The sequence below is a fragment of the Pantherophis guttatus genome, chromosome 3, assembly GCF_059756535.1.
Source record: "Pantherophis guttatus breed Tessera chromosome 3, ASM5975653v1, whole genome shotgun sequence".
Classification (NCBI taxonomy): domain Eukaryota; kingdom Metazoa; phylum Chordata; class Lepidosauria; order Squamata; family Colubridae; genus Pantherophis; species Pantherophis guttatus.
The window spans coordinates 174,054,594-174,075,285 of record NC_142065.1 but is presented as its reverse complement, the minus strand read 5'-3'; the positions used below and the strand labels follow the sequence as shown (position 1 = coordinate 174,075,285).

At 38.3% G+C, this 20,692-nt stretch overlaps 2 protein-coding genes across 2 annotated transcripts in view; one reads left to right on the top strand and one right to left on the bottom strand.

Annotated features, from left to right (window-relative positions):
- Positions 1-1,079: 1,079 nt before the first annotated feature.
- Positions 1,080-7,463, bottom strand: MRPL15 (mitochondrial ribosomal protein L15). The gene is made up of 5 exons (XM_060681976.2): positions 7,083-7,463; positions 5,863-6,011; positions 4,343-4,508; positions 1,852-1,975; positions 1,080-1,519 (listed from the first exon to the last, which is right to left on the bottom strand). Exons 1-5 carry the CDS (start codon positions 7,197-7,199, stop codon positions 1,182-1,184), a joined length of 894 nt encoding a protein of 297 aa, XP_060537959.1. The 5' UTR covers positions 7,200-7,463; the 3' UTR covers positions 1,080-1,181.
- Positions 7,464-8,641: 1,178 nt separating this feature from the next.
- The window catches only part of LYPLA1 (lysophospholipase 1), a 26,150-nt gene continuing 14,099 nt past the window's right edge, over positions 8,642-20,692 (top strand). The window contains exons 1-3 of the mRNA XM_034429779.3: positions 8,642-9,102; positions 18,720-18,751; positions 20,582-20,647. Of these exons, the coding sequence (XP_034285670.1) occupies positions 9,034-9,102; positions 18,720-18,751; positions 20,582-20,647 (167 nt within the window). The 5' untranslated portion in view covers positions 8,642-9,033. The remainder of the gene's footprint in view (positions 9,103-18,719; positions 18,752-20,581; positions 20,648-20,692) is intronic.

The following is a 20,692-nucleotide window of genomic DNA, read 5'->3' as shown; positions in this document are numbered from 1 at the left end:
AGCTGCCTGCAATTTACTGCTGGTTCGAATCTCTCCAAGGCTCAAGGTTGACTCAGCCTTCCATCCTTTCTAAGGTAGGTTAAATGAGGGCCCAGTTTGTGGGGGCAATAAGCTGACTTTGTATAAATATACAAAAGTATGAAGGCTATTGCTTAACGCACTGTAAGCCGCCCTGAGTCTCCGGAGAAGGGCGGCATATAAATCAAATTAAATATATATATATATATATATATATACCTATAGTGCTTATGGAACTTCTAGTTAGCAGAAAGCTCTTAGAATTCCCTTTCCCCCGCCCCAACTTTCTTTGAGAATCAACTCTGAAAACGATGTATACTTTCTTATTCTGAGTACACTAGTAAATATACATTGATAAATACATACACTGTCCATACCAACATTACTTCTTCAATTCCTTGGCATAAATAGATTTGTTGCCCATAAAGGAGTTATTAATCTGATATAGCGATCAAAATATAAAAGTAAGTGAGCCAGTAGAAGGAGATGGAACAGCACAAACATGTTTTCTTGCTAAAGAGAATAAGCTTTGGTGCTTTAAAACAAAACATTGAAAGCCTCACTTGTAAAGAGAATATCTTTGTATAATTTAAACACTATTTTTTAAAAAATTATACTAGATATACCTTAAAATAATTGCAGTATTTTAAATTATTATTCAAACATTTAAGATGCCATTATCTGATCCTATATTTATTCAGTCAATTATTCAATTTATACATTCATCTATCTCAGATTGACTGTGGAAGGCTAACAACAGAAATCACCAAAAGACATAACTATAAAAAAGAACATACACATTCAGCAGCTGAAGTATAAAAATATATAGAACCACCAACAAGAAATCAGCATAACCATTACACAAACTTGCTACCTATCTGGATCTCCAAGCTAAAAGGATATGAAAGGCATATTTACTGGACTCCTAGAAGAAAGCAATGCAGGAAAAAAACCCAGAAATCTGCAGTAAGTGATTTAAAGGATGGGACAGAATAAGTCTGTGTACACTGAGGATTGATCATACTAAAAATTGCATCTGACATAAAGAAAATAAACTCTAATGCAGAAAAATGTTCATATTTTATTATAGTATTGTTCTTACAACAGATTCAATATTATTTATATTACATATAAACATTAAATGGCATATCCAATTTCAGTATTCAGGAGCTGTAATATTTTAGCAACTTCTCATCTGTTGGTTTCAAAATCTTCTTTTCTGACATATTTACTATCCAACCTGGAGCAAGTCCAAAGAAAATCTGCCTAGGGTCCTTCCGAGTACTCAGCATTTGGAAAAGTTCATCTTTGGTAATATCTGGCAAGATATAACCATATTTTTTGGAAAGTTCCATCCTTGCTTCAGCAACCTTTGAAGGATCAGCCAAGTAGCCTCGGTTTGCAGGATCTGTATAGTAACGGACAAGATCTTCAGGAGGAAGCATTCGCCTTGGAATAGGTTTGCCTCTCTGAAAAAATAGCACTGGCTTGCAAAGAACCTCTATGTATAAAACATGGAATAAAGAGATAAAATATTACTTTAAATTAACAATCCAATTTCTGGAATAATTGTATTAACACAAGATACAAAATACATTTCCTTACATTTTGTATATTGTACTGTTAAAATAAACCTGATCATATTTTTCTGCTTTAATGATACCTGTAGGGCAAAGACTAGAAAACTAACATTCAGATTAAATCTGGTGAAAAATATCACAGATCCTTTTTTTTATTGTTGCAAAGCTTTTATTTTTAAATAATGACAGATTGATGTATTTAAACAATATTTGGCAAGATCAAAGGACATGAAGATGTATTGAAAATTCTTACCCAAACTCCTTGGATCATAGAAAGCTGTAGTAATTACACCACCATTTTTTTCAACAGCAGCTATGGCTAGTTCAGATACCCACTGTACTTCAATGTTTATTTTTGCTGCAAAAGTATCAGCACCCTGTAAGTTTACATAAACTGAAGTTAGATTACATAACATCACTTTAAAATATCATTCATCCACCTGCCCATTCTAAAATGCAAGATATCAGCCTGTTATTTCAGGATTAGTGGAGTTTATTTTGTACTGTACTGTCTTTGAAGACAGCCAGGAAATTCAACCTGGTACAAGTTATAGTGGTCTGGATTGTAATTGGGATCAGGTTTAAATTTGAAAACAAGCCTTCTGGAGCACTCATCATTACATTCAGTCGTACTGTGATAAAGAAGAAATAGAGTCTTTCCATTGGGAGTTTCAATATTCGTTTTTAACCGACTCACAACTCCAGAAACAAGGATTACTCAATTAGGAAATATTTCTTCATTAGGTGGAAGAATATGGAAATAAATGGGAAGATATAAATTGTGAAAAGGAAACTAGGTACCTGTTTATGTTAAATGTAAATAAAATATTTAGATTAAAAGTGTATCTATATCTATATCTATATAATTTGTTTATGTAAGTTTTCACAGGTATATATGTGTGTACAGTTAATATCTCGGGTTTCTTCCCGTGTAATTGTAAACATATCCCTAAAAGGTAGTAGCGACGTTTCGACAAAATCACATTTGTCATCTTCTGGCTAAAGTTCTCAGTTTGGTGCTTATGGGCAAACTGTGTGAACGTAACTGACGTTTTTCTATGAAAAGAGGCAAAGGTGCATTCTGATTGGTCAACAGTGCCATTGTATTCTGATTGGCTGATGACGTAACTGTATTTTGATAGCACTTCCACCCAATCAAAATACAGCTACGTCATCAGCCAATCAGAATATAACTGCACTGTTGACCAATCAGAATGCACCTTTGCCTCTTTTCATAGAAAAACGTCAGTTACATTCACACAGTTTGCCCATAAGCACCAAACCGAGAACTTTAGCCAGAAGATGACGAATGTGATTTTGTCGAAACGTTGCTACTACCCTTTTAGGGATATGTTTACAATTACACGGGAAGAAACCCGAAATATTAACTGTACACACACACACATATATATATATATATTATATGATATACTAGAAATATATGTATAAAAGATAGATTAAGATAAGAAAGAGAAAATGTATAAATATGGATTACTGATGCGAAGATGTTGAAAAGAAGATGTAAAGATGTAAGAGCCTGGTGGCGCAGCAGACTTAATAGCCTGTTATTAACATTCAGCTGCCTGCAATTACTGCAAGTTCGAATCTCCCCAGGCTCAAGGTTGACTCAGCCTTCCATCCTTTCTAAGGTAGGTAAATTGAGGACCCAGTTTGTGGGGGCAATAAGCTGACTTTGTATAAATATACAAAAGTATGAAGGCTATTGCTTAACGCATTGTAAGCCGCCCTGAGTCTCCGGAGAAGGGAGGCATATAAATCAAATTAAAAAAATAAAAATAAAAAATAAATATGTTTTTGTTTTTTAAAAAACTCTTTAATATATTTTTTTTTAAAAAGGAAATATTTCTTCACTGTACATAAAGTACAACACATTATTAATTAGTGTGAAAGCAGGAAAAACATTATAGAATTTGTATAGTTAGTTATTTCTTAATAACGCTCACTGGGATTGGAATTTTTGTTGTGATTGTGACTTCCAACTTCCTGTCAGCTTCTACGTTGACTTTGCTTGTGGGAAACCGGCAGGAAAGTTCACAAATGGCAATGACATGACTGCGGGATAGAAATGGTGGAAAATCAAGTCTGGCTGTCAAGCAATCATGTGACCGCAAGGTTACAACAACAGGAACCTCAAGGACAGTTTTAAGTATCACTCGTTTAGTGCCACTTTAAGTTCAGTCACTGAACAGTGATTGTTAACCGAGGATCACCCATACTTTTCATATTCTCATGCTTATACAGTAACATCTCACAAGAAAAGTAACTTTATTTTGATAACTCATTGTTAGATCATCCTTTGGGGATGATTACATTTCATTTTCTGCCTTCCTGGTCTCCTATCCAGATAATTCCTATAAATTACATAGGTATTTCCTAACAGTAACAGAGCTCTGACAAATATAGCCTTTAGCCTGAAATTGTAGTCCATTCAGTTTAAGAATATGGTCGTTTCGGATTGATTATATGCCATTTTATGGGGGTAGATGTTTCTAAAATGCTATTAAATAATTGTTTTGAAAATATTCAGATGCATAAAGCTCCTAGAGAAAAAAACCTCATTACTAACAAAAAACAAAACAAAAATACAGTGGTTTGAGAATATTATTGAAACTGTTCAATAACTACATTACTGCAGCCACGTTTTACCAACACATCAATGTGGGGAGCTGGGGGAATGAGAATACTTTCAAAACTAAGTTCTAAAACACATGTTATAGACTTGCCTCTTCCACAAGATGGATACCATAATGTCTTTTGAATGGCTGCAGTGTTACACCTCTGGCATTTGTCAGTTGGGTAAGATCTATTGGTTGCGTGGGATCAATTCTGCCTAAGTCAATAAGGTATTGCAGCTTTCTGAGACTGATAGGTGGATATTGACGTCTGAGACTGTGAAATGAAAAGAAAATAAACATTCAGAAAGTAAATCCAATTCAAAGTAATTTAAGAATATTGATAGTATAATACATCAGTACATTGTTCTTGGACAACCATCTTCAATGAAAGATGAAATTGTTCTATCTATGGAATATTCTTCTGCAATCCTACAGATTCACTCAAGCCTACATATCTTTATGTGGCAAACATGTTTTGCAAAACAAAGACAGCTTAATACTGTGCACTGACAGAACGCATGCCACTTAACAATTCAGAAATAAAAAGGTACACATTCCTCTTACAAAGTCTTTTAAATAATTCTCTTTAACAGCTATAAATTGCAAATACAAAGATAAAAGAAAGGAAGTACAATATCAGTTATAATGCAATTAAAACAAGTGTTTTTCTGATGACCTGAAATTATCATGTTCTGGTAAAATTATTTACTTAATTTCAAGTTGAACACTTTGAATATTGAATACTGAATACAATATTGAATACATTGAATATTCAATATTTTAGATGTCCATATTTTTTGAACAATATACTTCTTACATGGTAGATGTCATTCTTATAATGTTGGAATGAAATTTATGGCCCTGATTATTCATTGGATTAAAGATTTGATACTTCTAGTGAGTACAGATAAGTAAGCCACTCTTAAAGATACACATTATATATGAATATATCTTCCTTAATTTAAATTGTTGTGAATACACACTCTCGTTCAACTGTCCCTTGTATTATTAGCTATGAAATTATGAGAATTACAGACTTTAAAGGACAATTCTATCACTTCTAAGAACACTACTTAAAATGTTAACCTAATCATTACAATTTAGATGAATGTACATCAAAATACTCAGAAGGTTCATTTGTTTTTCATTGTGAAAATCAACTATCAGTTGTTTCAGAAGTCATTTGTAATCAGATTTGAAGAAGGGTTCCAGTGGGAAAGAATAGATTAATTTCACATTCTTACAAAAATAAAGTTATAATAAAATCTTTATCCCATTATATAGATTAATACATAGTTTAATAGATATGAGCAAACATACTTAATACTTCTACCCCCTATTTTCCCATAACAACTGTAAGTGGGTTGGCTGAGAAACAATGACTGGTCCAAAGTCACCTAGCCAGCTTTTATGTCTAAGATGATAATAAATTATTATCATTATTGGACACCATTTAGAAAATATGTACATTGACAACATTTCCATCTGTCAATTATATAAGGTCATCTTGGATTCATGCAAATACTACACCTATAGGACAATTCAATGTACATGAAGACAAACACTAGCTGAAGCACCAGCAGATGTTATTTCACATTTTTGTACATATAATAATTGAACAAACTTACTGATGTCCTTCATTGTAGCCATATTTTGGAATAACCAGATAAAATGGTGTTTGGCCACCTTCAAAGCCTAATCGAGGGAGTGACCCAGATTTTGCTTGGCCGCCAGTTCTCTTTGGAGGATTATATCTTCCACGACCTTGTTTTTTAAACTTAAAAAGAAAAATATGTTAACATGAATTTCATATTCAAATGTAATTCAGTTTCGGCCTTCTCTTTTACTCCTTTGTTCTCATAGGTTATCCCATTCCTTACACCTCTATTCCAGTATGAATGCACAAAAACCCTTGTAAAATATCTCATTTCCCCACCATTAAGATACTGAAACAACTTTATATTCTCTACTATTTTCTCCAAAGCACCTAAGGGCAGGACAAGAAGCAATGGATGGAAACTGATCAAGGGGAGAAGCAACCTAGAATAAGGATAAATTTCTTGACAGTTAGAACAATGAATCAGTGGAACAACTTGCCTCCAGAAGTTGTGGGTGCTCCAACACTGGAATTTTTCAAGAAGGGATTGGACAACCGTTTATCTCAAATGGTTTAGGGAAGGGATCGGCAACCTTAAACACTCAAAGAGCCACAAAGGTCCTAACTGGAAGCCCCTGTTCAATTCTGGAGCCGACCGGAAGTCCGGTTTCCCCATCAGTCTCCTAGTGTGGGGTCCTTTCTCCTCTGCTGACCGGAAGTCTGGTTCCCCCACCATAGTCTCCTCCTAGCGTGGCATCCTTTTTCCTCTACCTATCTTAACCGTAAGCCCTATCAATTGTGGAGCCAATCAGCAACAGGGAGCCGCAACAGAGGGATGAAAGAGCCACATACGGCTCCAGAGCCACAGATTGCTGACCCCTGATATAGCGTTTCCTGCCCGAGCAGGAACCTCCAAGGTTCCTTCCATATTCTATTCTTATTCGGCAATCGAACAAATCAGCATATTTTTTAAAAAGGATTAGAGAAAACATCCAAGTGAAAGAAAATCGTAAGACACTAATATAGGATAAGTGAATGCGGGACAAAGGTAAAGACTACTAGCAGAAACTACAGAAAGAGCAAAGCGGAGGGGATGGGGGAGAGAAGGGAATCCCCGGGGCTGACTTCACGTGGCGAAGGACGCCTGGCTTTCCTTCGCTTCCGCGAAACCAAAGCAAAAGCGGCCTACATTGCAGCAGCAGCAGCAGCAGCCCAGCGGAGAGCGAGAAGCCTAGCAAACCTTCAACTCACCTTTCGCTTGGACCCAGGGTTAGGCTGTAGGTTGGCGAGGCTGACCCTAGGCAGGCTCTGCAACAGCTCCAAGGCTTTCATCCTGTTCCCTCCGCCAGGCGCCCGCGAAGCCGCCATCGCCTTAGCGAAATTAATCCCAAGGGCGGTAGCTAGGAGAACAGTCCCACTGCACGAAAGGGGCAGGCTCGCACGCGGCCTCTTGCGCAGGCGCAGGGAGACAGAGAGGAACGAAAAATGAGGAGTCTCCCTCACGGTTTGATTAACGGTCTGCTTTTCACCCCGATTGCGGCTGTTGCAATGTCAATGCGCGTGAAAACTACAGCAGAGGCAACAGTTGTCGGGAAGTCGCAGCGTTACGGTCTGGATTAGAGGTCTTCAAACTTGGCAGCTTTAAGACTTGTGGACTTCAACTCCCAGAATTCTCCAGCCAGCTATGCTGGCTGGAGAATTCTGGGAGTTGAAGTCCACAAGTCTTAAAGCTGCCAAGTTTGAAGACCTCTGGTCTGGGTAATATTGTAACGCAGGACATGGAAATTTTCTTGAGTTTTTTTTCTGTGGGATCCTTTTAGTTTGATTTTGGTAAAACTATAATGGGGTAGATAAAACTATAATGCGGTAGTGAAGACGCAAAGGGGCTGTGTGAAAAGTAATGCTCTTAAACCACTTGTGCATCTGAATGCATAGCGATTCCATGGCTTGTTTTTGATAACATGCACTTTTAAAAATTGCGCTGTCTGGAGAGCTGTTTTGGAAAAGGTTGTCAATTAAAATACGGCACTGGGTTCTCAAAAACTTTGTTTTTCAATAGTCACCTAAAGCTCTTGGTTTAACCAACTTAACTGTTAGAATGAAAATTACATGTCAGAACTGGTGCAGGCTGACTACACCTACCCCATTTTTCCATATACCAACAGGTGGGTTTAAAACAAAACCTACATTTCCAATACAAATATTAAAAATGGACGCGCAGGGTTTTTAATAGCACTCGCAAAATCTGAGGCTTTGGCATTACTTTCTCTTTTGAACAACTGCCGCGTTTCCTTAGGGAATTGATCGCTCCAAGTCTTTTTTCCCTCCGTGAAAGATATTTAATGGGCAGAGTAACACCTCAAACAAGAAGCCATTTCTAATTCTCAGCCCAACTCACCTCAAAGAATGGTGGGGAAAAACATAGGAGGAAGGAGGATTGTCTCTTTGGAGAGACAAGCAGGAGGAAGAGAATTTTCGATTGTCTCCTTGTTTTATTTATTTACTTTTAATAAACCTGCTCTTTAAAGATGGAAAATATGACAGCCCCGCCCCGCTTCTTGATGGAAGCCCAACTGTCAAAAGGAATAGTAATTCTATGGTGAGGAATGATGGCAGCGTTTGGAAGATCGCATGTTGCCGATCTTCGCATCAGCTAAAAAAAAAGCACGGTATCAAAAGCAAAAGAAAAAAAGAAAGAAAAATCCGGTTAGTTTCCCCTCTAAAATTAAAATACTTTTTTTATTAAAATATTTATTAAAATATTTCAAGGCTTCATCTAGCGGACTCTAGACGAAACCACGTGACCCGAATTGGGAACTCCCAGAATCCCTTGCCGTTGGCCGGCTTTTACGGGGGTCCGCAGGGGTTTGAAAGTCTGAAATCTCCGGCAAGAGCCGCCGCCTACGCCGAGTAGACCAGCAGAGCGCACGCGCGGGAGCATAAGGACCTCGCGCTCGAACGTTCCTTTTCCTTCCCGCCCCCGTTTCAACGGCCGCCTCCGCTCTCTCTCAACTGAGCAGGAGGGAGCGGGAGCACGCGCACCCCCCCTCCTCCCAACCCTTCCCAGGGAAGGGAGGCGGGCCTGCTGAGTAACCTCCGTCTCTCTGGTTCCAATCGGGTTCCTGTGCCGCTCCTTTCCCCACCTCCCGGCCGCCCGCCCCGTCAGTGTCTGACTGGCCGACGCGAGAGGGGAGCCCAGTGTATGTGCGGCAACACCATGTCTGCTCCGCTCCCAGCCATTGTCCCGGCCGCCAAGAAGGCCACCGCCGCGGTGAGTGAATAACTGACTTCCTGGCGGTTCTTATCTCCGGGGGGAGGGGGGGGGGCGGCAGGCAAGAAGGCGCGATGGGATAGGAGCTGGTCGGACAAAGGGAGAAGAGGAGGAAGGGTCGGTTCAGGTTGAGCAAGGCTTCCTGCAGCGGGCCTTGCTTTTGAGTAACGAACATAGACTCACCCATGCAGATGTTTTCTGACCGGACAGGCGACTTGGCCGCCTCTGACATTGACTTGGCTCTGGAGGCTTCCGACGCGACGCCCTCTTTATTTCTTGGAAATACCATGTTGCCCCAGAAACGCCTGAGCTTTTCTGAGGGTCTTTGAGTCTTGACCGTTTGCTTGCGATCTGGAGGGGTTTTGGTCGAATAGCAAGAATGCAAGATTAATAATCTGATACTTACATTTTCAAGCAGTGTCCACCGCGCTCTCATTTCCTAGTAGGTCATCAAACATGCTTAGAAATTTAAATAGGACAGCTGCTTTTGGTAATTTCCTTCTTAAAGTATTAACTTTTTAATACTTTATGAGTTAGCTTCAAAGTCTATGTGAAAAACTCTTTATGTTTTACAGTCTGCTGTAAATTCTTAAAGGGTGTAGGTAGTATTTTTTTAAAAAAGCAAAAAAAAAAAAAAAAAGTCAGGTCCATGACATAAAATTGTTGAAAAGATGCTGTATAGGGAAGAGAACACATTTATATTTTAAGCTGAAATATAATCACTTTTTCACCATTTTAATTGTGTCTTTCCAAAGTGGCTTGGTGTGAATTCTTGCATCAAAATAACTGAAGTGTGAATTAGCAAGAATTGTGTTAATGTCAGCTACCATTCAAGAGTGTCCTAAAAAAATAGCCTTAAAAGAAAATGATTTGAAGTGCTAAATTGTGAAATTTGTGAAAAAAACCTTAATGGAATTATGTTGTACAGAATATTTCTCACCTATTTTCTATTAGCAATACTATTGGATCATTATGATTTTAGATGAAGGGTAGATAATTTGATATCTTTGGATGCCCAAAATTTAATTTTAGATGAACATTTAATGACTACATTTCCTGATGATACAAACTGTTCAAAGACATAAAATAAAAAGGGAATTGTGAAGAGATCCAGTTTCAGTATAGCTATTAAGTTCAGTGTGAAAAGATATAAATTATATACATTGACAGAAAAAGTCTGAACTTCATCTCTGTGTTAATGAAATCTGATCTGCCAGTGACCAAAAAGTGATCTTTGAGTTATCATGGACATGAAAATGTCAACCCACTCTCAATATTTTAAGAAAAAGGATAAAAATCATACCTACATACTTAGCTGAGGTGCTATTTTCTTATGGGTAAGAAGGTCTATACAAAATGTAGCAAATAAGTAAAAAATAGCATAGCAAAGAAATAAGGGCACCAGGTAAGCAAAGAAAATATAATCAAATGTAGTTTACATCAGTACTATTCACTGTAACTTTTCATATCTACCTTTGATATCACAAATATAGACCAATTCTGTGTTTTGAAGACTTCTTCAATTCCATATAACTGCAGTTTTCTTAGTTTTCCAATTCCTTTCAACCCATTCACTTTTCATAAAAAAAATTTGTAATTCAGTTCTAAATCTTTCTATATGACTAAATCACAGTTAATTTCTCTGAACACTATTTTATACTCACTCTACTTTCTTTCAACACTAATAATAAAACACAGTGAACAGTTTCATGATTCAAATAATTCATTGCAATCTGTTTGTGCTTAAAATGTTTGGTTTGAGTATGGAACAAAATGGGTTTGTTTTCTGGTCCATGTGGTCTGAAATGTAGGTGCTCTGAGTAGGTGTTTTATGGAAGAATGGGAAAAGTAAGGATATTGGTAGCATCTGAGAGAGGCAAGAGAGAATGTTCTGGGAAGATTATGGAGTAAGCACGCTGATATACTATGCAGTGGGAGTTAAGCATTGGCCGCTGAAGGATGTCAGGTAAAGAAAAGAAGAGAAAATGTTGGAAATATTGTGGGTGGACAGGTTGGTGAAATATGTGTTGAGATATTGGTGATACAGGTAAAGGTGGGAATCAGGATGAGTTATTTCTTTGAACTCTAACTGATTTAGAAAGGTTCTACAGAAACATCTGAAACTTGCTTATATTTATATTATAAAATAATATATTATTACCGTGTTTTCCCGAAAATAAGACACTGTCTTATATTTTTTTGAAATAAGTATTTGGCTTTATTGCCATGCACTCAAAAGCCCGATTGGGCTTATTATGGGATGTCTTATTTTGGGAGAAACACGGTACTATATCATAAAATATATATTTTCTGCACATTTCTATTCAGAACTCATTTACTCTTGACACTCTTCTTTTACCTATCTTATCCCGTTAGGACTCAAAGATATGCACTGCAACTAAATATGGGGAGATTCAGGATCATCAGAAGGAGATATGTTTTCACATAGCATATAGCTAAATTATAAACTATGGATTTTGTGGCAGCACTTAGGGCTAGGCAGGGTGGATAAAAATCAATGATTTTTTTTAAAAAATCACAAAATCAGATTTTTTTGATTTAAATCGGATTTTTTTGATTTTTATCGAATTTATTTTAATAAAAAACTTTTGGGGTAAAAATCTATCGTAAGATAGTTTTCTATTTAAGATACATAACTAATTTAGTTTATTCAGCATGAAATGGAGCTTAGTTATGTAGCATGAGGCTGTATATTCTGCAACACTGGGACTATCGGTGAGTCAACAATGGGTCAAAGGAGTAGCAGAGATGACAGTTGCTCTTTAAAAAATTATGATTTAAATCGAGTTGATTTAAATCAAGCCTTTTTACTAGTGATTTAAATCATGATTTAAATTGTGATTTAAATCAACTCGATTTAAATCAAATCCACCCTATCTTGTACAGCCAGGAACTGACTCGTGAAAGACCAGACTGGGCATGCTTTAGTCAGCAATGAGAGCAAGAAGATGGTGAATGTCAATTAGGGTGAGGGGCTGCAGAGTACAGGGGCCAGAAGGGCATGGGGGGGGAGATAAATTGGGGCAGTTTAAGTCCATCTGCATTTGTAAGTGAATACTGGCTGCCAAGGTTCAAAATTTGATCATGTGACCATGGGGACACTAACAGCCATAACATTACCAATTGTAAGTCCCTTCATTCAGCACTGCTGTAACTTCAAACTTGCTCAATTCAAGAAAGATTGTTAATCCTGCCAAAAACCTTTGAATATTTTGTATTCGTCCATAGAAGAAAGAATAAATAATAACTTATTTTCTACTTAAGACAAAACAAGTTCTAGCATTATAGATTATAGTGGATTAAAAAATAAAAATGTTCAAAACCTAAATTAAGAATATTGAATAGATTAATAATTTTCCACCTCGCTGCTCCGACATTCCACTGATTGGGATACTCTCAGTCTCACTGGACAGCCTGGGTGCCACTCAAACTTCCTCTACAGCTAGGATACGCCCACACCTCCTGCGCACGTCCAGTCTTTTCACTCAGGCTTAGGTGATCAGACTGGTGTGCCTTTTGCGATCAGTCAAAACTGTCAGATTTGGTGTTTTAGTGAAATGTTAGACCAGATTTGCTATTAGGAGGGTTCCGTTTAAAATAACAAAAGGATTTAGCGCTGAGCGGTTTTCGCGTTTCCTGGCTGGGGTGCTAACCGCTTTGGGATAGATCTATCAGCGCATAAGAAAGCAGACCTAGTAACGGTCTCTAAGCAGCCGTTGGAGCCGCGAGCGGGGAGCTGGTTAACCGGCGCGCCGGGATAACCGCCCTCGTTTTAAAACCCTCCATAGCTTAAATTCAATTGAATCTATTTGTAAGCGGCTTGGGAGTCCCTGCGCTGTAGCAAACTCCGACTATCAGGAGAGTTACCGGCAATAGAAAGAGGCTGCAGTGAGGAGCGTTGCCTGAGGCTCCGATATCTTGCTGTTAATTGTCTGCCGTTTGAAGTGCCTAGCCGCTAATTGACAGAGCGGTCTGAGGGAGTGCCTTCCGCAGGAGCTGTTTTGAGGCTGTTTAAGAGGATACTAAGTAACGACCACAGACATTGTGTGTCAATTTCTACTCTCCTGAATTCATTCTTCAAAGGAAAGTAACAATTTATTCTTATTCTCAATTTTATTGTGGGGTTTATATTTATAATTTAAAAAAAAAAAAAATGACAGAGGAGTTTTCCTCAGAACTAGATCAAGTTGTCTCACCTCCAAGAATGCCATCACCTAAGGGTATTAAATCAAAAAAAGGGAAGGCTAGAACTAGAGAGTTTGTGGACCAACCTATGTCTAGACAGGTGGAAAAGCCTTCAAAAGAAGAACAACGTAGGCATAATGCCCTTGAAAAGCAATTTAATAAGGCCAGAATGGCTACTCAAATTAGACCCCAAAGAGAGGAACAGGAGATACTGTTACCTCAAACTAGTGAATCTTTAATTTCTCCATTGGGAGAAGAAGAACAGAGTGTTTGGCAGAAAGATGAGTTTACTTCAGTTACTCAAGACATGCCTTTGTCAGCTAATGATTTGTATTCAAATACCCAGAGCAGGGTAAATGTGGAGACTAGTAAACAACCTTTAATTCAGCATGCTCCTGAAGCTACTTTCACCCCTACGGCCGCTGGCCTCCGTGTGGGAGAAGGGTCAATTCAAGGCCAAAACTTAGATTTTCAGGCCTTACTTTCACAAACCTTTACACGCATATTTCAAGCGGGGCTACAACAGTCTGGGTTCTTAGCAGAACCAATACCATCGACATCCTTTAATGTTCATCAAAATCCAACTCACCATTTGGTGGCTGAGTGTGGACATACTGAGGAGGAACATCCAGAGTTAGATTGTTTGGAAGAATTTGAGTTGTCAGACGATGAGGAGATGGAGGTCGATAAACCTGCCTTTCAAGGTCTATTTAAGCCCTCAATGTTTAAATCCCTTCTGCGTAAAGCAAGGATAGCAACAAATATGGAACTGAGTAGTGATAAATCCTTGGATTTAAATTCACATGCCGGAACTTCTAGCAATTTATTTCCAGTTCCATCTAAGGACTATGATTATGTTCCTTTACCAGAATTGTTTTCTCAAGTCATTAAGAAACCCTGGGAGAAACCTGGATCTATATTAGGTCCTAACTCTTTTGATAAGAAGCTTTATTGTAGTTCACCTGAATTGGAATCCCTTCTTCTGTTACCTTCGGTTGATGAATCAGTGGCTAGCCTTACCTCACCATCAATGTTGGTTAGTGATGCAGGTGAAGGTCTGAGACTAGAAGACAAACGTGCAGACATGACTTTCAAAAAAACTCATCAGGCGGCCGCCTGGGCTATTAAGGCAGCAACGTCTGCGTCATTTTTTAATAGAGCTTCGTTAACTTGGCTTCGACAGTTGAAAGAGAGGGTGTCTCCAAAAGATGCAAGAACCCAACATGATCTAGCAAAGCTAATTGCTACAGCAGAGTATTCGGCTGATGCAGCTTTGGATGCAGCCAAATTTGCATCCAGAGCGTTGGCTTCCGCAATAACATCTCGTAGACTACTCTGGTTGAAACAGTGGAAAGCCGATATGAAATCAAAATGGCGTCTTACAGCTGCACCATATCAAGGCCAGTCTTTATTTGGTTCTTCTTTGGATGCAATATTAGTAGAAGGACGTGATAAAAAGAAGGTGCTACCATCATCATATAGACGTCCAGATCGTCGTTTCTCACCATATCCAAGGCAGCCCTTTCGGCAAGAGCAGGGACCTGGCGGTTCCTATTTTCCTAGATCATCTTTTCAACAATATTCCAGCTTTTCGGAAAGAGCAACATTCCGTGATAGAGGAAGACGCCAGACAGGTTTCAAACGTCCATTCAGAGGAACGAGCTTTCGCTCATTCCGCAGGGGTAAATGACTCATTGACTCCTCGTCCCATTGGGGGAAAAATCCAGTTGTTTTACCACCAGTGGGAGATTTCAACAAAGGACAACTGGATCATTCGCACAGTATCGGACGGTCTACAACTGGAGTTCACGTCAACTCCTCCAAATTGTTTTATACAATGCCCCTTTCCAAAGCATTTAGACAAACAAAAGCTCATGGATCTGGAAATTCAACATTTACTAAAAATAGAAGCCATAGAATTAGTTCCACCGGACCAGATACAAAAAGGATTTTATTCAATAGTATTTCTTGTGCCCAAGAGCTTGGGAGGATGGAGAGCCATCCTCAACTTGAAGCGGTTGAATCTTCATGTGAGATATCGCCGCTTCAAGATGCACTCCCTCAGGTCGGTATTGGCTTGTATCCGATCCAACGATCTGATGCAATCCATCGACCTGAAGGAGGCGTATCTACATGTACCCATATACCAGGCGCACAGACAATATCTAAGATTCGCTTATGCGAATCGACATTTCCAATACCGCTCTATGCCTTTTGGCCTTTCATCGGCCCCACGAACTTTCACGAAGTTGATGGCAGCGGTTGCAGCAACACTTCGGGAAAAATCAGTAAGGATTGTCTGTTATCTGGACGACATATTGATACTGTCGTCTTCAATAGACCGAGCGAACGAGGACAGAACTGTAGTTCTCAAAACATTGGAGGATCATGGATTAACTATCAATTGGGACAAGAGTCACCTTGTACCAACAACAAGGATTATACATCTGGGAGCAGTAATAGACTCCAGACAGGGCTTAGTATATCTATCGCCAGAGCGCCAATCCAGCATTCGGAGTCTGATAGTTCAGGTTCTATCACAAAAGACTGTTTCATTGATCCTACTGTCTCAACTGCTAGGAAAACTAATCTCTTGTATAAACATAGTGCCTTGGGCCAGACGTCATTCTCGACAACTACAGTGGCTAATGTTGCCTTTCCAAAGGCAGGGCATAGCGGATTCTCAAAACAAAATTGTAGTTCCTCACAAAGTGAGACTATCACTAGAATGGTGGAAGTCTTTTGCAATAAGTGCGGGAACTCTTTTTCTAGAGCCAGTCAGAATCAAGTTGACCACAGATGCCAGTTTAAGTGGATGGGGGGCCCATCTGGGATCTCAAATAGCACAAGGCACTTGGTCTCAGGTGGAGAAACAACAAAGCATAAATTTGTTGGAATTGAGAGCGGTCAGATTGGCGTTAAAGAAATTTCAGAGACAAGTAACAAAAAAACATGTGTTAGTTCTAACAGACAACATGACTACGAAGGCGCATCTGAACAGACAAGGAGGAACAAGATCGAAAATTCTCATGGACGAAACAGAAAGACTAATGGAATGGGCAGAAAAATACGTCCTTTCCATAAAGGCGGAACACATATCAGGATCACTAAATCAACAAGCGGATTGGTTGAGCAGGGGAATCATCGACCAATCGGAGTGGAAGTTGCACCCGAGTTTGTTTCAGCAGATTGTCAAGAGATTCGGAAAACCAGAGGTAGATCTATTTGCAACGGAAAAGAATGCCCAGCTTCCGAGATTTTTTTCCCGATTTCAAGTTCCAGGAGCAGAAGCTCTGGATGCGCTGAGAGTTCAATGGCCTCGGGGGCTACTTTATGCATTTCCTCCAATTCCCATCATTCCACATGTCATCAGGAAAATATTAGAGGAGAAAGCGGATCTGATTTTAATAGCACCATATTGGCCGCGCAGAGAGTGGTTTGCAGACCTGAGGGATTGTTCGATCCAACAACCATGGAAGCTGCCAGTAAACAAAATGTCACTGAGTCAAGGAGCAATTTATCATCCAGAGCCAGAATGGTTCCAGTTGACCGTCTGGCGCTTGAAAGGATTCATCTAAAAAAAGACCAAATACCAGATGAAGTAATTCATATTATTCAAGCTGCCAGACGACCAGCAACCATACGTATTTATAATGCGTCGTGGAAAAAATTTGCCAGATGGGCTTTGGATCATCATACAGATCCTACTTCGGCGAATGTTCAAGATGTTCTAAAATTTTTACAGTCAGGATTTGACAAAGGTCTGGCTCCAGCTACATTAAAACGTCAGGTAGCAGCACTAGCAACAGTGTTAAATACTGACAAAGGTCATTCTTTATCTCAAGATCCTAGGATTAGATCATTTTTACATGGAGCAGCAAATTTACGACCACCAGTGGTACACAGATATCCAACTTGGGATTTAAACTTGGTACTACAGTCATTAACTTCGGAACCATATGAACCTATTAAAGATACGGACTTACGTCATATTACAATAAAACTAGCCTTTTTACTAGCCATAACATCAGCTCGTAGAGTATCGGAATTGGCAGCATTGTCTATTCGTAAAGATCTATGTATATTTTTTCCAGACAGAGTGGTGATGAGACTGGATCCAGTATTCATACCAAAAATTAATTCGCTATTTCATAGATCTCAAGACATTGTACTACCTAATTTCTGTCCAAATCCTAAACATCAATTAGAGAAGGCTTGGCATACATTAGATGTTCGTAGAGCATTGAAGTGTTATATTACAAGAACAGCATCATTCCGTAAGTCGGAAGCATTGCTGATATCATTTTTACCATCGACGATGGGAAAAAAAGTATCTTCAGCTACAATAGGTAGATGGCTTAAGGCTTGCATTGCTTCAGCATATAAAAGGAAAGGTTACCAGGTACCAGGAGGCATAGTACCACATTCTACTAGAAGTGCAGCTACATCAGCTGCTTGGGCCACACAGGCTTCTATAGAAGATATTTGCAAAGCGGCCACATGGTCATCAATATCGTCATTTATTAAACATTACCGAGTGGATGCATATGCTTCAGCGGATGCATCATTCGGTAGAAGAGTTTTGCAATACGTAATTCCCAACAGGGGCCAGGGGATGGATTCAAAACCCTCCCATTAAAGAAAGACTTGGGTATGTCCCAATCAGTGGAATGTCGGAGCAGCGAGGTGGAAAAAGGGACGTTGACTAACCTGAACGTCCGTTTTATCCTCGCTGCGACGACATTCCGTCCCTCCCTGTTGAAGTCCATCGCCTGGCCAAGGTTGGGGGAATTTGTTTTGTTTCCTCTACAGCTACAGTGATTGCAGTCCGAGATAGAATATAGTCTGAAATTGAGGACATAAGCAAGAAATCAAGGATATGAAGATGAAACTTCGTGAAAAGACTGGACGTGCGCAGGAGGTGTGGGCGTATCCTAGCTGTAGAGGAAGTTTGAGTGGCACCCAGGCTGTCCAGTGAGACTGAGAGTATCCCAATCAGTGGAATGTCGTCGCAGCGAGGATAAAACGGACGTTCAGGTTAGTCAACGTCCCTTTCTAAGCACAGTTGTCAGTAAAGAATGGATTAAATTGCTATTAATTAAATGCCAAAAATATGCTATTCATAATACAAATTATTCAGATTTTCAATCATTGAAAATCTTATACATTTCTCTCTTTTTGTCCACATAGACAGTATATAGGTATGTAGCAGTTATAAATAATATGTCAAGAGTGCACTTGGTGATACTACCAAAATTATGTCCTTTTAATAGATTTGTCATATTTAAATGGGCACACTGTCTTTAGCAATGTCTATTGCAGTTAGATTTATGGGAAATAAGAACAGAACAATGTTGAAGAGCTAACTTTCCAGCATGTAGTAACGCTATTCATATACTATCCAATTCTAGGTCATATTTCTCCATGGATTAGGAGATACTGGGTAAGTAAAATGGCTTTTTAAATAAACAATCTGTACTTTTGAAACACCTTTTATTACTTGCAATTTGCAAAGAAAAAAATGTAGCGTTCATTAATTGCTGTGCTGAAGTTAGTGTTTACATTTCATTTGATAGATGGTGTGGTCACTAAGAGTTGAAACTGACTTAATGGTACCAGTATTAATTGGAGAACTGGATATTGGAAGATATTAGTGCATGTTTCTGGATTTAATTCTTAAAGATTCAGTTAATGAAAGAACTTGAATTATACGAATAGTCCTTTTTAGTTATTTTGATAAAATTCAGTATGTGCAGATTGTTATTTGACTTAAAATTGCCACAATTAAGTCAAAACAAGAATAGGATTTTTCATACAAAACTTCCTTGTAGATTTCTCTTTAGACATAAATCTTTTATATGATCTTGAGTGAAGTTTCATATGCATATATTCAGAAATAAGTCCTGATGTAGTCAGTAATGTTTAGAATTTAGTAAGCCTGTTAGGAGGTGCAGATATAATGTATTGTACTCTTAATTATTGAGTGAAAAGTTCCTGGTAATCTAGGATATGAATGCTGAAAGGAAAAGTACCTCAATTTTAATGCCTTTTTCATTGGAAATAAAATTGTTTCCATTTTATTAATGGAACACTAGCATTTGAAGGGAACATTAGGGAATGCTATACTGTGAAATATTTTCTCTTTATGGATTAAAAACATTTTTAAAAAATAACTGCATATTTTATTTAGGTCAGTTGTTTAAAAAAGTATAGCATAAAGTGGGAAAATATACACTATAAAATCTTACTATATAATTCTGGTGTGTGTGTGTGTGTGTGTGTGTGTGTGTGTGTGTGACACTATATCAAACAATACTGGAGGGAAAAAAAATAGTCCCAAAGTTCTAATTTCATAACTCCTGAAATAGTCATTTTGAATGCAGAGTGTCATCCATGGAATTATTTATATACTCCTAGATTTTGTAATATTACAAATTGAGTACTGCAGATAAAATCCCAGTATTCTTCTCTTGGTAGAAAAGAACACCTGGATAATTTTAGTATGCTTAGTATCTCATAACTCCATTCATGTACCTAATACTTGATCTTACATCTTGAAATTTTTATTTCTTAAATTTAGGAGCTGGCTAAATCCAGAATGATTCTGGGCAGCTTACAATTTGAAAAAGAAAAATATTTTTAAAAATCTGTAGCACCCAGATACCATGGAATGCTGATAGTATTATGTAACCCCAAAGCCTAAGAGAACCGACATATTTTTAAAGATCCCTGGAACATCATTAGGTGGAAGAGATACTGATAACTGGGTGGGCATCATTCTTCAGAGTAGGTGCTATACAGAGAAGGCATGGCACTCTGTGGCTCTTTAAAGAGCAGACAATATGTAGAAAAAAATTGGTTTAATTTGCTACCGGTTTTGCTACCGTAAGTAAATTTAATCTATTACAGTCAGAATATCCCAGTGATCTTAAATGCTCTTGAAAAGGTAGGGTTGGAGGTGGTTAGGTTAAATAGGAGATTACCAGAAAATCCCATAGCTTTAGACTAGGTTGGGAAGACTAGATTGGAAAGTTGTAAGCATCCTGAAAGAAAGCTGTAACAAACCATTTCTGTTGCTAAGAAGGGTTCATGATGATAAAATCACCAAGAATCAGACTCCATTCAAGACAGACCACCTTACAATTCTGAATGTTAAGATTATTAATAGTTTTTATTTCCATATTTGAGAAGAGATTAATGGAAATTAGAAATACATTAAGTACCAGTAGCTGAGAAGATTTTGAATGGGAATTTGTTTTTCATATTTTTATAGGCATGGCTGGGCAGAAGCATTTGCTGGTATTAGGAGTCCACACGTAAAGTATATTTGTCCACATGCGTAAGTATGTTAATATTTTCTGGTTGTTGTTTCCTTACAGTTCTC